This window comes from Antechinus flavipes, chromosome 1 (genome assembly GCF_016432865.1).
Source record: "Antechinus flavipes isolate AdamAnt ecotype Samford, QLD, Australia chromosome 1, AdamAnt_v2, whole genome shotgun sequence".
Taxonomy (NCBI): domain Eukaryota; kingdom Metazoa; phylum Chordata; class Mammalia; order Dasyuromorphia; family Dasyuridae; genus Antechinus; species Antechinus flavipes.
Genome location: NC_067398.1, coordinates 358,691,358 through 358,716,211, shown reverse-complemented (window position 1 = coordinate 358,716,211; position 24,854 = coordinate 358,691,358). Strand labels below are relative to the sequence as shown.

General features: G+C 36.0%; 1 protein-coding gene across 1 annotated transcript in view; it reads right to left on the bottom strand.

Moving 5' to 3' along the window:
* Positions 1-24,854, bottom strand: part of MYO5B (myosin VB) — a 518,558-nt gene that overhangs the window by 182,365 nt on the left and 311,339 nt on the right. Inside the window, exons 11-12 of the mRNA XM_051969631.1 lie at positions 10,325-10,406; positions 9,650-9,790 (exon numbers count right to left, since the gene is read on the bottom strand). Coding sequence (XP_051825591.1) covers positions 9,650-9,790; positions 10,325-10,406 — 223 coding nt within the window. The remainder of the gene's footprint in view (positions 1-9,649; positions 9,791-10,324; positions 10,407-24,854) is intronic.

Genomic DNA, 24,854 nt, shown 5'->3' with positions numbered 1-24,854 from the left:
TTTTCATTAAACTAAACTGGCCATCCTTTCATTTAATCTGAATTTTATTGGACTATAATGTAGTCTTAGAGATCAACAATCCAGATCAGAGTACACAACTCTCTCCTGATTGCAAGAGACAGGCTGTTGAAGAAAGACAACTGAGAGGAAGATGTGAATGATGTGGTAATCTGGCGAATTCTCCCTCCCCTAATGTGACAGAAGCCCTCCTCAGATTTACCCCATCTGTTCAAGGATACTTCTCTTCTTCATGAGAAAAGAAAACAGCTGAGATTTTAAGAGGAAACCATAATAAGCAGAGCAAATGGAAAATGCTCTTATGCATGAAGAGAGAAAAGGTAGGGGTTAGGAGAAAGAGCCAAATCCTATATCTTTAATAAATTCTGTTCCTTGGATATCAGGACCTCTCAAAGATGAAGCAGAGTGTAATTAAAAAAGAAAAGAAATACAGAGTCAGCTTTGTGGGAGATTCTGTATCTTGACTTTTATACCCTGGATCTTAATCTGAAATCTTCACTCAGTCTTCAAGGAGAGAGTTGGAGAAAGGCAGTCAGGGTTTAGCAATCTTGGCTCAATCATGAGTAGATAATAATGGGGTGAGGGAAGAGAGGGGAAGGTAGGGTAGAAAGAGCCTTCAATTTGGAGTCAAGATTAGTGGATTTAAGTTCTGCCATTATGACTTATTCCCTGTGCAAATCTGACAGGTCATTTGACCTTATTAGGCCTAAACTTCCTGATTTGAAAGATTAGAGTGTTGGACTATGAGGTCCATCCTTCTAGCTCTAACATTTTATTTTTATTTTTTTATTACAGCTTTTTATTTGCAAGTTATATGCATTGATAATTTTACAGCATTGACAATTGCCAAACCTATTGTTCCAATTTTTTCTCCTCCTTCCCCCCCATCCCTCATCCCCTCCCCCTGATGGCAGGCTGACCAATACATGTTAAGTATATTAAAGCATATATGTCCTAACAGTTATGTTGCTGTAGAAAAAGAATCAGAGTTTGAAATAGGGTACTATTAGCCTGTGAAGGAAATAAAAAATGCAGGCAGGCAAAAATAGAGAGATTGGGAATTCTGTGTAATGATTTATAGTCATCTCCCGGAGTTCTTTCACGGGGTGTAGCTGGTTCAGTTCATTATTGCTCCATTGGAACTGATTTGGTTCATCTCATTGCTGAAGATGGCCAGGTCCATCAGAATTGATCATCATAGAGTATTATTGTTGAAGTATATAATGATCTCCTGACCCTGCTCTTTCCATGTAAGTCTTTCCAGGCCTTTCTGAAATCATCCTGTCGGTCATTTCTTACAGAACAATAATATTCCATAATATTCATATACCACAATTAATCAATTGATGGGCATCCATTCAGCTTCCAGTTTCTGGCCACTACAAAAAGACCTGCCACAAACATTGTTTTTTTTTTTTTTTAAATAACTTTTTATTGACAGAACCCATGCCAGGGTAATTTTTTACAACGTTATCCCTTCCACTCTCTTCAGTTCTGATTTTTCCCCTCCCTCCTTCCACCCCCTCCTCCAGATGGCAAGCAGTCCTATATATGTTAAATAGGTTACAGTATATCCTAGAAACAATATATGTGTGTCACAAACATTTGTGCACATATAGGTCCCTTTCCCTTCTTTAAGATTTCTTTGGGGTATAAGCCCAGTAGAAACACTACTGGATCAAAGGGTATGCACAGTTTGATAACTTTTTGAGCATAGCTCCAAATTGCTCTCCAGAATGGCTGGATGTATTCACAATTCCACCAATAATGTATTAGTGTTCCTGTTTTCTCACATCCCCTCCAACATTGAGCATTATCTTTCCCTGTCATTCTAGCCAGTCTAACAGGTGAGTAGTAGTATCTTACAGTTGTCTTAATTTGCATTTCTTTATCAATAATGATTTGGAGCATATTTTCACATGGCTAGAAAGAGTTTCAATTTCTTTGTCTGAGAATTGTCTGTTCATATCCTTTGACCATTTATCAATTGGAGAACGGCTTGATTCCTTATAAATTAGAGTCAATTCTCTATATATTTTGGAAATGAGGCCTTTATCAGAACCTTTGACTGTAAAAATGTTTTCCCAGTTTGCTGCTTCCCTTCTAATCTTGTCTGCATTAGTTTTGTTTGTACAAAACCTTTTAAATTTGATATAATCAAAAATTTCTATTTTGTGATCAATAATGATCTCTAGTTCTTCTTTGGTCACAAATTCCTTCCTCCTCCACAGGTCTGGGAGGTAAACTATCCTATGCTCTTCCAATTTATTTATAATCTCATTCTTTATGCCTAGGTCATGAACCCATTTTGACTTTATCTTGGTGTACAGTGTTAAGTGTGGGTCAATGCCTAGTTTTTGCCATACTAATTTCCAATTTTCCCAGCAATTTTTGTCAGATAGTGAGTTCTTATCCCCAAAACTGGGGTCTTTGGGTTTGTCAAAAACTAGATTATTAAAGTTATTGGCTGTTTTGTCCTTTGAACCTAACCTATTCCATTGATCAACTAGTCTATTTCTTAGTTCTAACATTTTAATGTCCAAGATCTCTGGCTAGGATCTGTAAAGCCAAAGTCTTCTGCAACCACTACAACTGATGGATTTGTTATTCAATCGGTCAATAAAAATTTATGAAACGCCTACTATGTGCCAGGTACTGTGCTAAGTGCTAGGGTTAATAAGAAAAACAAAAAGCAGTCCCTGTAATCAAGCTCATTGAAAGGAAGTAAGATATAAGAAATCAAAAAGATGGGGGGGAAGAAAAAGAGAAGGAAATAAGCATTTATGTAGAGTCTACTATATGCCAGGCACTGTGCTAAGTGCTTTGAACTTCATAACAACCTGGGAGGTAGGGTTCTGTTTACTACTCCTATTTTACAGTTGAGAAAACTGATGTAAATGGAGGTTAAATTAAGTGTCTGAACCAGATATAGTTGGAGAGAGGTTAGAGCTGAATAACTAGGCCTAGAATTTATGAATAGAGAAATGATAATTAAATCCATGGGAGTTGGTGAAATGACCAAACAAAATAATATAGAGGGAGATTACAAAAGGCAGAGCCTTGGGGGAGCACAATTATTAATGAAGATCCAGGAAAGGAGACCAAAAGGAGGTGGATGTGGATAAAATAGGTAGGAAAGATATAGGATAGAGTACTGCCACAAAAACCTAGATATCAAGAAGAAGGGGATGATGAATAATGTCAAAGACTTAAGAGAGGATGAGAAGGATAGACTGTAGAGAACCCAGACAACAGGTTTCCTGTAGCTTCATCCAAAGAACTAAGACAGTGAATAATGGGAGTAATCCAAGAATAAGTGGGCTTGTCAAAGTATGAATGATGACAGAATATATCTCAGGACAAGAGTGGAATGTAGCATTCAATTGGTTTGTCAGTGGGTCAAGGCAGAAAAGGGATGAAGGCCTAGGAAAGAACTAAGGGTTGAAGAGAATGGTTTGTAATTTAGGATCTAGAACTGGAACAGACCTTAAAGGTCATCTAGTGTGTATACTCCTTTTTTATAGATGAAGAAACTGAGGTCCATTCAGTGTGGCAATCTGTTCCTGGAAGGAGGGGAACAACATTTCAATGATGCTAATGCTTCCAACTAAACAATCTAGGGAGGAAAGATGGCAGGGAAGACAGTGGAATTGTAATATATGATGGGGATGGGGGGCAAATTAAGAGAGAGTAAGGCAAATTTCAGAGAGTTGTCTAGAGTTCATAACTGTGAATACCATTTCCCCTCCTGATACTTCTTTATAATGTTTCTCTTATCAGCTCACATGCTCCTGTGATCTGGATCAACTTGTCCTAAAATGACCTTCCATTATGGTTAAAATTTGACTATTCAAGTTAACTTTCTGTTTGGTGCATTGTTTTAAAAACGTTTTTGTCACAATGAAAATATGACTAACTCATCACTACATCAGGTTATATTATAGAAAGAGTACTGGACTTGAAGTCAGAATACCTGGATTGAAGTTTTGCTCCTGTCTTTTATACTTGTGTGATCTTTTATCAAGTCACTTAATTTCTTCAGATCTCTTAGGCTTTTCTTCATAAAATAAAGGCATTTGAACAGATGGCTTTTCTTTAAATCATTATATGAGCATAGTACATATTAGTTCATTAGCTTCCTATTAGTAAGAATCTGAGAAAAAGAAAATAAGGCCTTAACTTTCGCTGGGCAAGGAACCTCTGGGAAACAAGACAAGACTCTTTTGAGGAGAAAAAGGGGGAAAAAGCTTGAAAACAAAGAAATATCTGGGATCATTAGGGTGTACCATTGGGGAACACTGAGAAGCCAGAAGCCAATATAGTGATACTAGGTGCTTGGGGGAAAATTTGCTGAAGGGAAGTAAGAGAAAAGTGGCAAGATTTCAAAGATAAAATTTCTCTACTTCACCATTTTAGTCATGATGAACACTATTCCTAATAATTTAATAAGAAAAATATTCACAGCATCTACTAAATTTACATATACATGTGGTAATGGAGAATAGAGACATATCTAAAGGGAAAAAAGGGAGAAGGGGAAGTCCCTTGTGTAAAATACATTTATATTTGCTTAGGAACACATAAGCCCCCAAAAGAATGTAAGTTCCTTGCGAGTAGGGACTGTTTCATTTTGGTTTTATATTCCTTAACATCATGTGCTTAACAAATGCTTGATGAACTTAACAGGATGAGTCCTGCATTTTAAGTCAGGGAAGTTGGGTTCAAATCCCAGTTATGGTATTATTTTTGTGAAATTAGCAAGTTATTTATTTAGAATGGACCTCAGTTTCTTCATCTATAAAAAAGGAGTATACACACTAGATGACCCTTAAGGTCTGTTCCAGTTCTAGATCCTAAAAAACTTTATATTTTTGGCAATATTAAATTTCTTTACTAACTTTTTTTAGAGACTTCTACCATTAGCAGGCTCAGATAAAGAATAAACACAAAGGGATAACCAGAAATGAGCTGTATTCTGAAGAAGCTCAGCCTGAGTCCAGCTAGGAATTCTGAAGATGGAGAGATGCTTGTGAAATAGCGTGAATCAGAAAAAAAATTAATATTATAGTCCATGTACAAAACTCAATTTTCTTGCTTTAGTTCTGGGGACCATCTCGGGACCATCTCTGAGGCTAGCTCACTGGAGGCTGGTGGGGGTGGGGGGATAGGAGTGGAGATTGTGTCTCATTTGCTGCCTCCTGCTGCACTTGTGCTACTTCTCACCTTTCTAAACCCAGGACTACCTTCTTTCTCATTTTACTCACATAAATCCAAGCCTGTCTTTATCATTTAATGTTCATTTGTGAGCACAACTTTTATCTCTTGTCTGCATGAGGGTCAGGGTACTCAAATGGGAAATGAGAAAGAGAAAGAGAGGTGGGGAGAGAGGGGGGAAGAGAAGGGGAGGGAGAAGGAGAGAGAAAGAGAGAGAGTGTGTATGTCTGTTTCTTCTCTCTTCTCTGCAAAGTGCACAGACATGAAAAATATGCTGTATCAATGAACTTGTTTAAAATTATTTCTATTATTGGAATTACCTGTCATCTAGGGGAGGAGGTGGAGAAAAGGAGGGGAAAAGTTCAAACAGAAGTTTTTGCAAGGGTCAATGTTGAAAAATTACCCATGCATATGCTTTGTATATAAAAAAACTATAATAAAAAATAAGAAAGAAAGAAAGAAAGAAAATGTTCCTATTATTGAACTACAAAAGGTTTTATAGTTTTGAAATTTGATTCATTAAACATTTAATAAGTGCCTACTATGTTCCAGGCACTGTACTAAACACTTGGGATACAAGTATGAAAAAGAGAAAGTTTCTATTTGAGTTTGACACATGCCTTAACTACAAAATGTCTTTGTAACCCCAGTGTCTAGCACTGTTACCTTCTGATAATAGTAGACATTTAATAAATGCTTGCTAATTGACTGAAAAAAGGGATAGTTATTCTGCAACCATGCAAGAAGCCATGTCATAGAAAATTTCTCCTCCAGATTCTAAGGCAATTCTGCTTCAGTCAGTCCACAGGGCTGTCACATGTCAGAGAGGAGGTAAAGATCAAGCAGTTCCAATATTACTCTTTTTACAGATAGGAAACCCAAGGGGTGAAAGAATGGGACAGCTGGACTGAATATACTCCACTAGGCTGGGCTGAAAGTAAAATCCAACTGGGCCTTTCTGGTCCTAGAAAAAGCTGCTGAGCAGTGAAAGTGTAATAAGCAAATACCTCTCCAAACATCTGGCTTTTGCAGTTTGCTTTACAAAGTTTTAATTGGTTCAGTGATCAAGAGCAAAGCACCATGCAAATTTTAGCACCAGGGACAAAGCCACCTCTTCTCCATTTCCACATTTTTATACATATCTCTATACAACCTTAGAGCACAGACTGTACACAGATTAGTTGCTGCTATCAATTTCTGATGACTTTATATAACCCAAGTGGTAATCAAGGCAAAGGCTAAAGAGATTCTTTTTTACTATATATAGTGCTAGGACCCCCAAAACAAGAGATGTGGGGAGCAAAAAGCAAGTAATGTAGAGGAATTCATGGACAGTCAGAATAACCATAAAATGAAGGGGTTCAACAAGATGGCTTCTGAGGTCCTTTCAAGTTTTATGAACCTATTATTAGGCAAATTCTTAAGATACCAATGTCAAATTTCCTAGGGGCTCTACTGTGATGATGATGATGGTGATGATGGTGGTGGTGATAATGTCAACAACTACAACAATGACAATAGACATTTTCCATGATGGTAGCAAGGGGTTGGGGTTCAAACCTCAGTTCTGAAACATCCAATTACTTACCTATTCTACTTAGCAAATGTATGTCTTTCATAAGTTTAATAAGGCTATGTGACCTCTCAGTGTTCTAGATAACTCTTTAAGATTATAAATTATAGACAAATTTCCACCTTGGAAGTAGGAGCAACCACATTGGGGAGTTCCCCTTATCAATGAAATCCTAGGTCCAGTCCCCATCATTATATAATCTATATGTTTACTTGACTTTGATATCAGTGTTGAACAGAAAAGGGCCATAACCATTGGACACTATACAAGTTTTCTAAGTGGATATTTAACTATTAATTACCACTCTACATTTACTTACTCACTCTTCTCACCTTTATCTCTAACTTGAATATTATCACTTGGAAATACACTTTCAAGGTTTAGACCTATATTCTCCTACTCCCTAACTAAAACCTTGTATTCTTCCAACTTTTCCTTACACTATCAGTTATAAAACTTGATCTTTCATTTTCTCACTAATTTTAGCCTAAAAAATTTTCACCTTTATTCTCCCTTTCCATAGTCAATTATTTCAGTGCTAGCCTCTGTAGCACTTAAGACTCTCACCTTTCTATTATTTTGACTAGTACATCTTAATCTCTGATTTTGATACAGTGTCATCAGTATGTATGTTTCTTCCCTCTACCAAACTGTGAGCTACCTGTTGCCAGGAACTATTTAATGTTTCATCTTTTAACATCAATGTTTGATAAATGACCTTTAAAAATTAAAATGCATCCGATTTATTTGTTGCAAAAGTAAATAAATGTAAAGAAAAGTAAGTCAATAATTTCTGTCTGATTTCCTGAGGCAAGAGACAATTAGGAATCATGAGAACTGAATTCTAATTAAATCTGTCCTTATCTATATGACTTTGAACAAAGTTCTTCAATTTCTCTGTACCTATTTACTCATTTATAAAATGAACAAACCACCACATCTTCTATCCAAACATTTCATTTCTGTCTTATAAGAATTACATGAGATAAGTTCTATGGAAGCTGAAATGTATGAATGACAGTAGGAATGAAAGGTGTTGCTATTATTATTCCCAAAGGTTTGAGGAAGAGAACAAGTTGCAAATCAACTATTCGTTGAACACTTGCTGAAAGACAGAGTGCTAAGAAAAGGGATGGGGGAAAGGAGTTGAATCAAAATGATTCCCTACCCTAAAGGGGCTAACATTCTAACAGGCTAGACAATATATATGCACAAAAAAGGTACAAGATATATACAGAGAATATGCAAGACAAGCATGGGAGAAAGGCACCAGCTATGTTATTGAAAGAGACAGGAGTACTTGGGAGGCTAAGAACTTCCTTTTCAAGACCTTCTGGGATGATATCACAGTACATCATTTAAGTATATAATGGCTGAGTTTGTGTGCAGCATGTTGTTTATAATGGCTGAGTTTGTGTGCAGCATGTTGTTTATAAACACAAAAAATCTCAAATTGTGTCAGTAGCTTTAAGTTCTTGGCACATTGTTTAGCCCTGACTCATCAAAAAGAAATCACAGAGCTGGGGTTTTAAACTCTTGTGTTGAGGATTTCTTTATCACCAAACCATAGTTTGGTGAAGACTATGAATCTTTTTTGAAAATACTTTTATATGAAAAAAATAAATATGATAACAAAGGAAACCAATTATATTAAAAATTTGTCAAAATAGTAAATATTACAATAACAATTTATAGATTCTCTTAATAGCATCTGCAAACCCTTTGGAGGTCCATGGACCCTAGGCTAGGAACTTCTGTCCTAGAGTTTAAAGGAACCTTAGAGAAGTTATTCTAATTATAATGATTTTATGAATGAAGAAATAGATCCAATGTCACAAATCTATGTTAATGGCAGCAATGGGAAAAGGATTTTATTTGGAGGCCTAAGATCCGGGGTTCAAATTCTGACTATGCTATTTGTTACTTAAATGATCTTAAACAATTTGCAACCTCTCTGGATCTTATTTTCCTCATTTATAAAATGTAGTTGGCTGGGCTAGATAAATACTTAGGTCCTTTTCAATTCTAAATTGATTTTGCCATTCCTAGAGTAGAATTTGGGTTCCCTCATTCAAGGAATCATAGTTTTGCCCTGCAAATTAAATGATCCTTAAGGATTTTTTTAAGTACCCTTATTTCTTAGAGGAGGAAAAAGATGCCCAAGGAAGGATCATGCTTTGCTTAAGGTCACAATATTTTTTCCTTCATAAGAATCTGACTTTCTCTGGTGAATTCCATTGAAGCCCATGTTTCTTTCCATTTGTACTGACCAAGCACTCACATCCATTAGTACAGCACAAGCTATGCAGAAGCGTCCTGACCCTTAAGGAGTGCCCACTCTCTATAGCACTTCTGTCCAGATGTTCTGGATTCTTTCTTGGTAGAGAAAGGATTCAGATATGTAATTCATGTTTGGCATAAAAAGGAAGGAAATGGACTATTTCCTCCCTTCCCCCAATCCTGCATAGGAAGCTTCTGTTTCTTTTTGTAGTAGCTTTCTGAACAAGCTAGATCAAAGTCTCCTTGAACACAGCCTGCTGGCTCTGCATAACTTCTGAATTCACTGAATGGAGAATGCAGGTGCACTCTTGCCTCTAGCTCTAATGGCTTGTTAATTAGAGATGAAATCTTAAAATTAAGGGCTGGCAAAAGGTTATCTCTTTCTCACCTAACACATATGTCAAACCATCCCCAACAGAATATAAGTCAGTTGATGGTGGGGACTGTTTCATTTACATCCTTGGGTTCCCAGGGCCTAGCACATGCATACACATTCTTAGTATCCACTGAATTGAATGCAATGAGCTGGGACCAGAACAATTTCAAGGTGAGAATTGATTTTACCTTGCACTCCTCATCCAACAGATCCAAGATGCCAAGTTTAGCTTCTATCAGGTCAATGCAAGGCTGATTATCATAAAAATCAATCAAGGTCCATGGGATTTGCTCCTTCATATATTCTTCTTGCTCCAGTTTGAAGACATGCTGGGGTCAGAAGTGAGAAAGAACATTTCAGTGAAATTTTAATCTGAACCCCAAACCAGGGGAGTTATGTTTTCCAGAAGAAATTAATCACTCTTTAGGCTACAATAGACTTTATTTTGAGTGCCTATAGATCCTGGAAACATTGAACAATTCACAAATTCAGCTTTTGATCAACAATATGGTATTTCTTATTGAGAAATTTCTATTTTCCTACCTGTAATCTACCCTCAGGTTATCCAAATCACCAATCTCTGCTCAAACCATAGAAATTACTAAATGTGGTTTTCAACAGTCTGGACTCTATCTGACTTTGAATTATGCAAGAGGTAAGGGTAATGAGAAGTCAGACAGTAAATCACCTAAATTCAGACCTTCTTCCAAGAAGTATGGGGTATTTCCTCAAGAACAGAAAGAGCAGATTAGATAAAACAATTTAACATAGGATAGTAAAAAAAGAGAAAGAGAGAGACCTTGGGCAATCTCACAGCTTGGAACAAAGGCAGTTTACCCGATGAGTTGGAATAGGAAGCTTACCCAATTGAATTGCTGCTGTAGTTTTTCATTTGCATAGTTGATACAAAACTGTTCAAAACTATTCACCTCAAAAGTTTCAAATCTGTAAAATGGAACAAAAAGAGATAGTGAGAGTAAGGAAGATATTGCCTTTTACTCAGGGATAATCCAGGAGGATCCAAAAAGGATGTATCCTTAATCCCAGTTCTAAAGTCCAATTTGGGGGTAACATGTTGTGAGCAACAAAATGATTATCTGCTCTAAAGGAAAAAGAAGCCCAGATTCTACAAAATGGTGACTTCCTGAAATTGTTTGGTTTTAGCTCAGAGATACTGTCACACAAACACACACTGAATTTTTTAAACTGCAGAATAATATATAAATATAAGCTATTATTGGAGGCATACCCACCTCATTCTAACTCATTCAGCCTTTGGCAATATTTAAGTCAATGACCAAATTTGGAGAAGGAGGGGATTCTGCCACATAAAAAAACCTACAATAGTTACCTGCAGTCAAGGATAACTGGGAGCTGTCCATGGTTCTGAGGCACAATTCCAGAACCTCAGAGCTGCAAAGAAGTCTGGGATCAGTTAGAACAACCCATACCTGAAAAAGATTCCTCCTCTATAACATCCTTAGCAAGTGTTAATTTAGCCACTGATTGAAATTGTCCAGGGAGTAAGAATTCAATGGATCCCAAAACAGTCCATTCCATTTCTGTACCATTTAAAACTTTCCCTTTACATAAAGCTTAATAAAATATCTCTCTACAACTTCTACTTATTGCCTCTGGTGCTTCTCTCTGAGGTCAAACAGAACAAGTATTTCAGTTTTTAAGACATCTTTAAAAGCATTCTCCCTCATCTCACCACATTTTCTGTCTTCATCTTCATTTTTTGGACTCAAATCCTGGCCATCCTCTTCTAATAATTCTCACGTCTCAATATCCTTTCTAAAATGGACACATTATTCCAGATTTGGAATGACCAGGCATAGTACACTGTGTCAGTCAACTCTTTTGTTCTGGAAATAATTTGACATTCATAAAATCTTAGATCTAGTTTGGCAAAAAAAAAATCAGAGATCATCTAATCTGCCTCTCTCATGAGGACAAGAGAAGGAAGAAGAAAGGCTAAGTAAAAACCTCAAACTCACAAATAATAAGTATCAAGGTAATATGTGAACCTAAGTCCCCTGACTTCAAAGTCAGTGCTCTTTGCCCTGAGCAGCAATACTGTTATTCTTAAGTATCTAGTCTTTTAAGGCAGTCATTAAGCATTTATTAAGTACTTACTATGTGCTAGAAATTGTATTGTGCTATACCAAAAAAAAGAAAAAAGGAAAATAATAGTCTTTATTGTCAAGGATCTCATAGTTTTATGGGAAAGACAATATGTGAACAATTATGTACATATAAAATATATATAGAATATATGGATTAACAGAGGAATTCAAGCTTAATCTTGAAAGAAGCAAGAGAATATAATAGTATACCATAATACTGACTGGAATGGGATGAGGATTTAAGCCTAACTTGGGAATATTGGAAATTATAGTTTTCATATCAATGGAAGAAATTTGAGGTATGAGGGAGAGGGATAAAAGTAGTATTCTTAAGAAGGTGTAAACTTTACAGTTCTGGTTATATGAGATGCTGGTCTACATGGCTGTAAGAAGATAAAAGAGTGTTCTAAGGTCTTTGGAAACAACTAGTAATCCAATTTATCGGGAAAGCAGAGTACATGGAGATGGAAAAAAGAAGAAAAAAAGTAATTATTAACTGCTTACTATGTCCTTAGTATGTCCTTATTATATTAAGCTTATTATTATATGATATATATATTACATATATAATATAATATAATATAATAAGCTCATTACAAATACATTTGACCATCACAACAACCCTATGAAGAAGATGCTGTTACTATCACTATTTTTAAAGACAGAAATTAAGTGTGTTGCTCCAAGTCACACAGGTATTCAGTCTCAGGCCAGTGAAACACCTAGCTGCCTGGAGTTAGAAAAAAGCTAAAATCAGACTGAAAGACCACACGATACTAAAATCTGAAATTGAAGGAGTAGGAAACATTTTCAAGGTAGAGAATATCTATAGAAAAGAGGATCAGTGCTAGAACTGTAAAAGGCACTACCAGTTAAATTGTGGGGAGGAGATAATAAAAGAGCACATATAGTAATGAGTTGGAAAATGGAAAGGATCTCACAGATCAGATAGTGCAAGCCTCTGTTTTATAGATGAACCTCAGAAAGGTAATCTGTGATCAAAATCATGCAGCTGTGTAAGTCTTGGGTGAGATTTCAAACCACATCTTCTTGATTCTTTATATGGCTCACTGCACCTACCCTCCTACTTCATGAAATCCTCAAATAACAAAAAGCTTGAATGTATAAATTTTTAAAAAATCACTGCTTCTGGAATAAGATGACCTGGGTTCAAATTTTGCCCCAAATTTGTGACTTTGGTCAAGTTAGCCTTCCTGGCACTTAAACCCCTCATCTGTAAAATAAGGGGATTAGACCAGATGTAGTCCCTTTCATATATAGATAGATCATAGATAGATAGATAGATAGAAGATATATATGATCTTCCTGGTAGTTTCTACCTCCAAATCTCACTATGTTTTTGTCCCTGGACCATGAGAGTTCTTGGCACCAAGTAAATTCTTGATTTTATTGAAGAGAACTCTTACAGTCTAGACTGAAATCTGACCAGATGCCCGGAATCCATATTGTGAGGAAAGCACTTTGCAGACTTGAAGGTCCTGTACAAATGTTGTTGCTTCATTGTTGCTGTTGTTAGTAACCTGAATGGTATTATATATCAAATGGAATTCAGTGAGGCATGTTTACTTGTCATGTTGGCAGTGGCTTTGATTAGCTTAACATAGCTGGATACTGATCTTTTTCTGGGGAAAAAGTACTGGTCACATTTTAATTAATATGGGAGAGAAAATGAGAATGACCTAATGGAAAGACCACTAGGAAAGAAACCAAGAAATGTGGGCTCTGTGCTTAGTTCTGCCACTGACCTTCTCTATGATTTTAAACAAATGAGTTCATTGCATTTAATTTCTGCCGCCTATAAAAACGTTACCACCTCCCTCAACTACTTCAGAGTTATTACAAAGATCAAATTAGACAATAGGTGTGAGTGTTCTGAAAATGTGAAACACTACAGAAGTATAGCAAAGTAGCCTGGCATAGAAAAGAATTTCCTATTCCCTTTTCTAGTTACTATTTCCATACTAATTAAATATATGTTATTAAAATGTACATAAAAAGATAACCAATGACAAACTGGGATGGAAGTAACTTTGAAAACAAAGTTCAAATTTTAGAGCCATCAAATATTCAATAAAGTTTTGTCGAGGATGGAAAACTTTAAGCAACTTATTTCTATTTTATTTTTTCAATTAAAAAGCCATTTATTTTGTCTTTTTGATAAACCATTTCCAAATTAAGAGAAAAAAAATTCTCTAGTAATAAACATGTATACTCAAGTAAAATAAATGTCTACATTGTCCTTGTCTATAATGTATGACTCATTCTGCATTTTAAATTCATAACTTCTCTGTCAGAAGGTGAGTAGCATGTATTGGTCCTCTGAAATCATGGTCAACCACTTCATTAATTGGTGATTTTAAGTTTTTCAAAGCTGATTATTTTTATAATGTTGTTTTGTTTAAATTGTTCCCTCGTACTGCTTACTTTACTCTGCATCAATTCATATAAATCTTTCCAAGTTTCTCTGAAGCCATTCATTTCAAAATTTCTTGAAACACAATAGTGTTATATACATTTCAATACCACAATTTATTCATTCAATCACTCCCCAGTGAATGGGCATTTCCTTAGTTACTAGATTTTTGCCACCACACAAAAAAGAATTGTTATAAATGTTTTGGCACAAATTTATCTTTGGGGTACAAGACTCATAGAAATATTTCTGGATGAAAAGGAATACACAGTTGAATGACTTTTTGATCAGAATTCTAAATTGCTTTCCATAATGATTGGACCACAATGACTGGAATGAATTAATATGCTTGTTTCCCAGAAGCCTGATTCTTTCATTGGGACCTTGTTTTAGGATCAGATTTTGCACTTTTGTGGAGGGAACCCTAGAGCATTACTTGATCCTAATTTGTATTCTTCCTTGGGGTCTTGATGATGACCTTTCTTCAGGACAAGCAGAGGAAATGATACACTCTCAATTTCTCTCTTAAGAACTTTGGAATTATGATTCGAGACATGCAAATTAAAACAACTCTGAGATATCACCTCATATCTCTCAGATTGACTAAGATGACAAGCCACGATAATGATAAATGTTGGAGGCAATGCGGAAAAACTGGGACACTAATGCATTTATGGTGGGAGTTGTGAAATGATCCAATCTTTCTGAAGAGCAATTTGGAACTATGCCCAAAGGGCTATCAAACTATGTATATACTTTGATTCTGCAGTACCATTACTGTATTCCAAGGAAATCATAAAGAAGGGGAAAAAATCCATATGTACAAAAAAATTTGTAGCAACTCTTTTTGTGATAGTAAAGAACTAGAAAATGAGGAGACGTTTATCATTTGGGGAATGGCTGAATGTAGTATATGAAGGTAATGGAATATTAATTGATCTACAAAAAATGATGAACAAGCTGATTTTAGAAAAACCTGACAAGATTTACATGAACTGATGCTGAATGAAACAAGCAGCTGATTCTGCTGGAATACATTGTATTGTGCTCTATGAGCAAAACAAAATTAAAGTAGCTCAAAATGTGAGGTATACCAAATGGAGAATCTATCCCAAATGTTTATGGACTATTTGTACCCAACCTATGGCAGAACATTCTCAAAACAGCCATAGTCGAACCACTGTATATAACTTAAATCTAACATAGTGATACCATTTTGGTCTACTTCAAGAACAAGGACAATAAGCACAACTAATCATTATATTCTTCAAGGACCTCGGGAGTGACTCAGACCAAGCACCTGCAAACTGGCAATGCATTCCCAAGCAGTCTAATCTTCCATAAAGTATGCTCACTGCCTTCCTGTCTGCGTTTTGCAATATTCTGGCTCCATTTTGGGTCTCAGTGAAAGACATCAGGTTTATCCCTGGATGAAGCTCTAGTGTGGCCCTAGTCTCTGTTAGCTGTCTAGAAGTCACTGTAAGTTCAGAAAGGCAGAACTCTAGGCTTCCTCTTGGCTGGAGTTCCCTGTCCTAGTCCATTGGGTGTCAGCCTCAAACCAGCATGGGGGTTGAATCTGTGAATTCAATCTAGGGTCAGTGCCCCACAGCTGTTGATTTGTTCCTCTTCCTTCTTTACCAAGGATACACTTTTCTGCCACCTCTGAGCCAGATCTGCTGACGAGGCTATCACTCCCTGCTCTAAAACCCAGCCCTCAGCTCAGCCGCAGCTTCCACTCTGCAACCACACTGTGACTGCAGCACAGCTCCAGGGACAGAATCATACAGCTGTAGACTGGTGTTCCTCCTGCTTCCTGCGGGCAAGCCCTGCTTGGTCTGACAAGCTTCTTAGATCTTTATTGAAGCTGTTGTGGGGAAAACTAAGCTATCTGGGTCAGTCCACTTTTAGGAAGCTTTTCAAGAAAGATATTAAAGAAAAAGAAGGGAACATTATGCAAGTTAAGAATGGGACATGAGAGGACAGCTAGATGGCTCAGTGAATAGAGCAGCTGTTGTGCAGTCAGGAGGACCTGAGTGCAAATCAAACTCAGAAATATACTAGTTGTGTGACTTTGGGCAAGAATTAACCCCACTTGCATTCCCATTCTCATCCTCACCTCCACTGTTCCAAAAGAATGGGATGTGAGAGAATTGTAGGGAAGCAAAACTTTAGGTTGTATTTATGTGGGAGAAATAACACACTTTTAATAAAAACAGGAGCTGAGTCTGAGCTAGGGGCCTGGTAGAAGGCAGGGATACTAGGGGTTCTTCTCTGGACTCCAAGGTGCTGGTATATAAGACCAACTATAAATTACTTTATTCTGAGCCTCCTCTCTCAGGAGAGGAATTTAAAAAAGGTTAATTCCTGATGCCCAAAATGTAACTTGCACTTGAAGATGTAATAGCAAATAGCCATGTCCATAGCCAAAATTTAATTAATAAAACCTGAAAAGATTAAAGAAGCATTGTGGCAATTTGGTCAGATAATGGGAATTGGTGTGCAGAAAGGATTTGTCCCAGCCTGGCAGATAAAGGATTTCAATATCTCCCACTTGTCATTTTTAAAGGTTTATATTAGTCGTCTCCATGAAGAACATTCTCATTAAGTCAAGATGCCCTGAAATTAGCTCATAATTTCCCTATTTCTAAGATAATATCTGGTAACAATTCCCCTGCCATCTACTATAATTACAATAATATAGGAAGGCCACAGAGAAATGACGGGATTTCATAGCTTTAATAATTTACAAGAGAATTGACCTCCAGGAGATCCAAAGTTTGAGAGATAGGACAGTTTTTCCCTTTACAATGAAGTTATTATGTCTGCCATAATTCCTTCCATCTATGCAGTTGCTTTTTCTTTTTCTTTTCTAAATAAACACAATAGATTGATTTATAACTTACATTAAAATGTCACAAAGATATTTATATGCCAGAAGGAATTGGATTTCTCCAGTAAAATCAATGTCAGGCAAGTCTAGCCCAGAGTACTGGAAGAAAAAAACAGAGGAGAAAGAAGGTGAAAGTTGGAGAGGGGGATGAGACATCTGGACGCCTGGATTCTAGCTCATGAGGCACAATGACACAAGTTACCTTCCAAATGCTCTTCATCTCTAAAAGGGGGACACATCTTGTAAGAAGAGGATTGGGAAGGATAAAGCCCATTCTGAGCTGAGACTTTTGAAAAATTATTAAATAAGACAGTGTAACCTAGCAGATACAGAGTAAACTTCCAGGTCAGGAAGACTTCAGCCAAGTTGTCTGCCTTAGACGTGATCTTGAGCATATCCCTTAGCTTCTCATTGTCCTCAGGCAATACTCTAAGAAAGTAGATTGCAAGGGAGGTACTGATCTCTATTTGTGGAAGGAGTTAATTCATTAGGAGTCTTCTACATCAGTGAAATCACAGAGTCAGGTAAAAGAAAAAATAAAAAGGGATTTTTAAAAGTCATATAGAGAGAAGAGAACAAAACTGTAAAATGATCACTGCTTACAGATGTTGGGGCAACAGCAATAAATAACTGAAAGAGAAAAAAAAACTCAGAGGAATTTGTTTCTGTCTCCTCTATTCAGAATGATTTTAAGACTAGAAAGGAGTTAATTGGGTATTGAGATCCAAGATAAATGAGGTGGTCTGAGAAGAGAGTTCCTAATTGCCAATGAGTTCAAGTCAATAAGCCCAGATGAATTATATCTCAGAACTTGTGCACATTATTTCTGTCTATGGTCTTGAAAGTGCTGTGGGAAAAATAAAAGAGATTCTCTAGGGACAGAGACAAACAAATTTTTTCAATTCTCAATAAAGAAAAAATTGAGAACTATGATCTGATTAAATTTATTCCTGGCAAAACACTAGACCAGATTGTTAAATATGAATTTGTTAAATGTTACTAGGAAGTTAGCACAAAGAGATGGGTCTGTTGACCTTAGAAGTTCATGAAGCTCATCTGAAATATAAAATGGTTCAAGTGACAATGGAGGAAAGCAGCACAGCACAACCATAAAGTGTACTAGATTTAAAGACAGAGAACCTGGGTACAAGTTCTATCCCTAATAATTACAACCTGTTTGACTCTGGACACGTCATTTTACTCTGGGCTACAGTTTTATCAACTATAAAATAACCCCTTCCAGCTATAGATCTATTATCTTTTTATCTTAAAGTAGGAATGGGGAGAGGAAGGAAGAAAGGAAACCAATATTTATTAAGTGCCAGGCACTGGAACTTAACGGAATTTGGACTACATGGTCTTTGATGTGCCTTCTACTTCTTGGATTTTATAATCCTATAAGTTTTGGAGAATGACTAGGAAGATAAAGAAACATACAATATGAGGATAAATTTATATTTATATTAGGGATATTCAAGTCAGAGAAAACTCTGCTGGGCATAGTAGGACTGACTAGGTGACATTTCCATATATTGGAATTGTCACCACATAGAAAAATTAGACTTATTCAGCTTGGTGCCAAAGGGAACGGCCAGAACCAATGGGCAGAAGCCAAAGAGAGGAAGAATACAGCATAATTTAATGGAAAACTTCTAGCCATTCCAACAATATTAAAATAAAACTGGCTGCTTATGAAAATTTTCCCAACTGTGAAAGTCTTCAATACAGAAACTTCATAATAATTTGAAAGGAATATGAATGAATGAACTTTCATTCATGAATTCAGGTTGTAAGGTAGACTAGGCAACCTAGGATGTGTATTCCTAATAGAAGATTTCAAGATCTTATGTTTTCCTGAATAAAAATAACAGCTTGACCAGGATAACTCAACAGGTCAAAGTCATATTACCATCAAACCTCTCTCCAAGAAGTAAAAATCTAGTCAAGTTTTGCCATGAAGCACTCCAGCCAATAGGTGGAACACTAGTCCCTGTAATTTTATTTATGAAATCACAAGGATCATAGATTTAGAAATAGAAAAGATCTTAGAAATTATCTAGCTTGTTCTCCCCATTTTACAGAAGAAAAACTGAATTTCAGAGAAGTGTCTTACACTTGCCCAATATCACACAGGGGATAAAAAGCAGACCTAGCATTCTAACTCAGGTCCTTTGATTGCACATCTTTCCATTGACTCATCTTCCTAGAATTATAATAATATAGAAAAACAAACAAAAAGCTATCTCCAGGAACTCCTTTAGAGTACGAATTTTAGCAAGAGTTCATAGAAGCAGTAAACCAATGGAGACTTTAATTAAAATGCACTCCTAAGGGGATTATGCAGTATTGGTCAGGAAATCCAAAGTTTAAAAAGTTGCTTTAAAATGTATAAAATATGGTACAGAACAAAGAGAACTAAATGTCAGCAGATTTCATTTCCTTCCTCCAACAACTCACTAAAGCTTCCACTCTGAGGGTGCTGCCAGGTCTAGAAGTTCTCTTCCAGGATGCCCTTCCTAGCAATGCCCTCCCTAGTGTGCTCCCCACCACAGCCACTTAGCCAGGCTGCATCACACACACCACCCACCACCCACCAGCTGCCTCAGCATTTTCAACTCTGAAGTCAAAGGCAAATAAATATGTATTCATCCCAAATTGAAGCCATTTATTTTCTGCAGCCTCCAGGAGGGGAAAGGCCCAGAGATCACAATTAATCAGACTTGCAGAGGCAAACTTTTGCTAATGTAACATGAAAAGGAAAACCTTATATGAAAGCTGCCAGCTTCTTTCCTATTACTTTTTAACCCCTGTTCCCACCCAGGGAGAATATCCCATGGGCAATTTCAGAGTATTTTAGTTAAGGAAAGAGATTTTGTTGGGATTGGCTTAATTACTATGGGTTTTGCCTGCTCTGCAATTTTTCTGGGGAGGAGGGGGAAGGGAGCGAGCAGGAGAAGGAACCAGGCAGGAGGTCACATTTGGGCAAAAGCTTTAAATGGTAAGACTCTGTAGGGAGATGTGTTATAGAACCTAGAATGACTAAACCCTTAATTGAGGGACTCAATCTTTTTTGTGTCTTTTGAAAGTCTGATGAAGCCTATGAAACCTTTCTCTGAATAATGTTTTAAAACATAAAAGTAAAATACATTGAATTGCAAAGGAAATCAATTCTATTGAAATATAATTATAAAATATGAAACAACTAAACCATTCTCCACTAAAGTGTTTGTTGTCTGTGAAAGAAAATTTAAGTACTGTTCAGTTTGTGACACCTGGGAAAACTCAACAATCTATGATGTTGTAGTGAGATGAGAAAAGTGAGTGTGTGTGTATATGTAAGAAAGAGATATCTTCTCCCTTATTTTTTTAGTCTTTTGCTCATCCATTTATCCACCCTAATATCTCTCTTCATTATAAAATATTTATGTAAAAATCAGATACATAAAATGTAAATATATTCCACATGTTTAAATTTAACATTTTAACATATCAATATATAATTTATCAAACTCTATCAAATATATCAATATATTAAATATATTACTAAATTAATTAAATATCATTAAATTATAAATTTGCTATGTTAATAATTTACTTAAATATAAATATATTTTCTATAATTATATAGTTAGAGTGCTTTCCTATTTAATAAGACTCAGACACATACCCACCAAATCTCTTCCCAAAAGTTCTGTACAATGATGTCATTTATAATGTCAATGAAGCACTTTAAGGTCTCCAGAATCCAGAAGAAATTCTATTTTATATTTTTTAGTGTTTTGTAATTTTTTTTAGTTTTTTGTTTGTGTTTACTATAGTCTATAATGTTTCTTTTAAAATATGTAATTCAATGGGTTATATGGAGGGTAATGCTGAAATCAGCACACAAAATGTCTCAGGAGAACCAATTATTTAATTTTCAGTGAGTATTTATTTACACTTCAGAAAAAGACAAATACTACAAATCAGGGTTTTGTTAATCATTTTGTTAATTGTTTAAATGAGAGTGATGGAGAAAATGTTAATAATGCAGATTAAATTTAGAAGTATGCAGTGAATACTTTTTTCCTCTTCAGAGAACTAGATATTAAACAAAATTACCAATACTCCATTGACTATATGTTGTTTTTGTTTAGTTGTTTTTCACTCATATCCAACTCTTCATGAACCCATTTAGGGTATTCTTGGAAGAGATATTAAAGTGGTTTGCCATTTCCTTCTCTCAAACAGTCAGTAAGTATCTGAGGCCACATTCGAATTCAGGAAGATGAGTCTCCCTGGCATTCTATCCCCTGCACCACCTAATTTAATTCCCCCTGATTCTCTTTGTCTCTTGACACATTGTGCCCACTGCCTCTCATTCCCCAAAAGAACATAAACCCCTCGAGAGCAGAGACTTTTGTTTTTATGCATGTATCATCAGCACAACATACAGCATCTCCCATAGATAAGATGCTAAGAATTTGTTGAAGTGAATTGAATCAATCATTGTAGTAGTCTCTAAGGTCTAGAACATAGCAGCATCCTCAAGAGTTGCTGAAGTACAAGGGACAGTTCTTTCCAACAGTCCTCAGGAAACTGCACTTGACACTACTCCACTTCTAATAACTTGTTTTCTCTGTTTTTTGTAGTCCCCTCTCTTCTCCTTCATTACCAGCTGTCACTTCTTGCTGCTGTCAGTGTTATTGATTTTGGCAGTCAGCCCCATGTCCCTCATCTAATCTGTTGCAGTCTAGGAAACTAAATAACTAAATTCATTAGAATGGTATCTAAAATAGACCGCAAACTAAAGTTCAGGTTGGGCAGGTGTTACCTCATCTGTCAAGTCTTCCTTCATACCTCTACAACTATTGGTATTCTTGCCCTTTAAAAAATTGTCTCTAATTTAATTATCTGGATACATGTTATCTTCTCACCTCACCCTCTTCCTTCAGTAGAATATAAGCCCCTTGAGGATAAGGATAGTTTTGTTTCTGTCCTTTTCTCTTCCTAATATCTAATACAATATGTATTATTATATTAGATACAATACTCTAATAAGACATACCTTATTAAGCAGGTGCTTAATAAATGCTTGCTGAATTGAACAATTGACCTGAAAGACTCATTGATGATGTAAAACAAGAGCCTTAAATCATAATTTATAAGACAAAATATTTTGGCTACTCAGAAGTCATTCTTAGACTTTGGTTTTCAATTGGGTATCCTGTAGTTGAGATCATCAGATGAAGTGACCTCTAATAATTTAAGGTGTCAGAGAACTTTGAGACAAGTGAGATAATTCCACATAAATGTTTGTTTAATCTTATGTTTTATTTAACAGAATTTATAATGGCAAGGCTAAAAATGGAAGTTTATATTTCTTTAATTTGTGGCAGCTGGTATTAACAGACATCAAGGGAATCATATTGAGTGGGGAAGATGTATATGTTTCCCTATCTAGAGAACAGACGAAATGACATCTAACATTAAAACTTTGAACATAGTTGACCAAGATAGACATTTGCCTGAAGAAATGAAAAGTCTTCTTGTCAGAAAGAGTTGATTAGAATATATGCTTGAGGGCTGATTAATATAACCAACACTTTTGTTAATATGCAATCCCAAACAGACTGGAGCATATAAAAGATGAGCCACAGCAGTGAATGAAACATGAGGCAAACTGTTATTGAAATAACATAAGAAAACAAAAGTTTATGGAATAAAAATTTGATAACAGTTCACTTTAATGATAAAGATTTTTAAATAATGTTTGAGGGTTTGTGGTTTTCTTGAACCTTGCTTTACCTTGGTTTAAAAGAAAAATCGTTTACTCAATATAATGCTGTTGCTTTGATTTTTTTTTTTAAAGTACAATTTTATAAGAAAGAAAAGCAAACCACATCTATCTGAAGTCTTCTCAGTTATATCTAAAAAAGCTCAATTGCAAGATACCACCATGGATCTGCTTGAAGTAACCAAGTTTAAATTGCTTGTACTGAGGGAATTCATCTCACATTTTTTTATACTTTAACCTGAGTGATAGAAATACAAGATTTTCATAGCCTTCATGTCTACTACAGACAACATGTCTGTAGCCTTTTCCCATCTTCAATGTAGTGGAGACTACTTCTATTTTCTGCTGTCCTGGTCATCAATTTAGAGAAATAGAAAGAGAAAACTCAGAAAGCAAGATACATGAATAATATGTTCTAGGTACACCAAAAATGTCAATGACTAAGCAGAAGCAATATAATTAAAGACTGACAAGGGAGTCAATGCTTACAAGGAAGTTAGAAAGGATGAAAGTTATAGCCAAATCAGATTGCTTAAAAAAATTAGGTATGGTAATCTCATTAGCTGTGAAAAGGACAAAAGGGGAAAGATGTCCTAGAATACACAGGGCAGTTATTTCCTTACGTAATAACACAATGAAAAGGGGGCCTCTTGCATATACATGAAGGGGCAAGATGCCCAGGAACAGGGATTGTGGTGGTTGCTTGGCGACAGGACCTGCCATCTCTAATTACTCTTCAGTATTACCCAATGGGAAGAGGACTATTTCAAACAGTGTGGACCTACTTCCAAAGCTATTGATCATTATACTAATCCAATTAGTTCTGGAGAAGCCACAAAAGTGGCTTTATGGCTCAGATAGTAGAAACAGATTACATGTAAATGGTTGTGCTTCCTGGGATTTTATGCTGTTAAAATTTGGAAACTAAAGGGTTTGTTATAGGCATTTGTTTCAGGAACAGAGACCCACTCCCCATGACACTGTCCTATTCTGTGAATTGTGAATTGTGGAGATCAGCCATGATGTGATCCAGGTTTTTAAGTCATACAGGGAACCAGGCTATGACATATACAGCAACAGATACGTGTAACAGCCCAGCCAGCGATAACTGTGTTGTTTGGTCATTTCAATCATGTTTGACACTTGGTAACCCCATTTTTGGATTTTCTTGGCAAAGATGCTAGAGTGGTTTGGTATTTCCTTGTCCAGATAATTTTACAAATGAAAAAACTGAGGCAAACAGTTAAGTGACTTACCCAGAGTCACACAGCTAATGCCTGAGTTCAGATTTGAACTCATGGAGATGAATCTTTCTGCTTTCAAGCTCAATGAATTATCCACTGAGCCATCTAGCTGCCTAGGTTGAGTTTGAGTCTGCCCCCTTTAAGGCATGCTACAGGATAATTTCTTCCCTGCTTTCTCCAGTGTGAGAAATAATCACTATATTAAAGGGGTTAGAACACTTAGTGAAATAAAAATATTGATAACATAAAGACCTACCTTTATGTTAAAAAAATACAAATAGAAAGGAAAAAATACCCCCTTACTGCTCATGGGGAAAGTGTGGCTAAAGAGTCATTCATTTGTTGTTTTTAGTGAACTATAAATTCAATATAGGTCAGGATCAAAAAAGCCCAATATAATTTTAGGTTTAATTAAGAAGGGACTATTTTCCCAGACTATAAAAGACTCTTAAAGTATCTTGATCTGGCAGATTCCATCAAGGGCATTATTCAGATTGAATGGCTTTGGAATGGTAGGTCAACCTCAAATAAAAATGAGGGTACTCAACTATATATGAAAATTTTTGTGACCCTCATATTGTTACAAAACCATATACTCATATTCTCTCTATTTTATTGTATTTTTTTTTATTTAAAAAAATATCTCCCAGTTACATTTTAATCTGGTTCAGGTTGCATTCAGGAGTGCTCTGGACCACATGTATGTGTTCAATAGGACAGGAGCTCTGCTATTAAACATCCAGAGGAAGAATGAAGAGGAGGATGAGAGGAGACAGGGGGTATATAAAATTTACAAAGTGAATAATTCACATTCAGATAATGGAGAAACTGATGCATTTCAAAAATATAATTATTGAGGAAAATAATAATAGCAGTAGTAGAAGTTGACAGGGCCACTTGATGGCGCCATAGTCCATAGA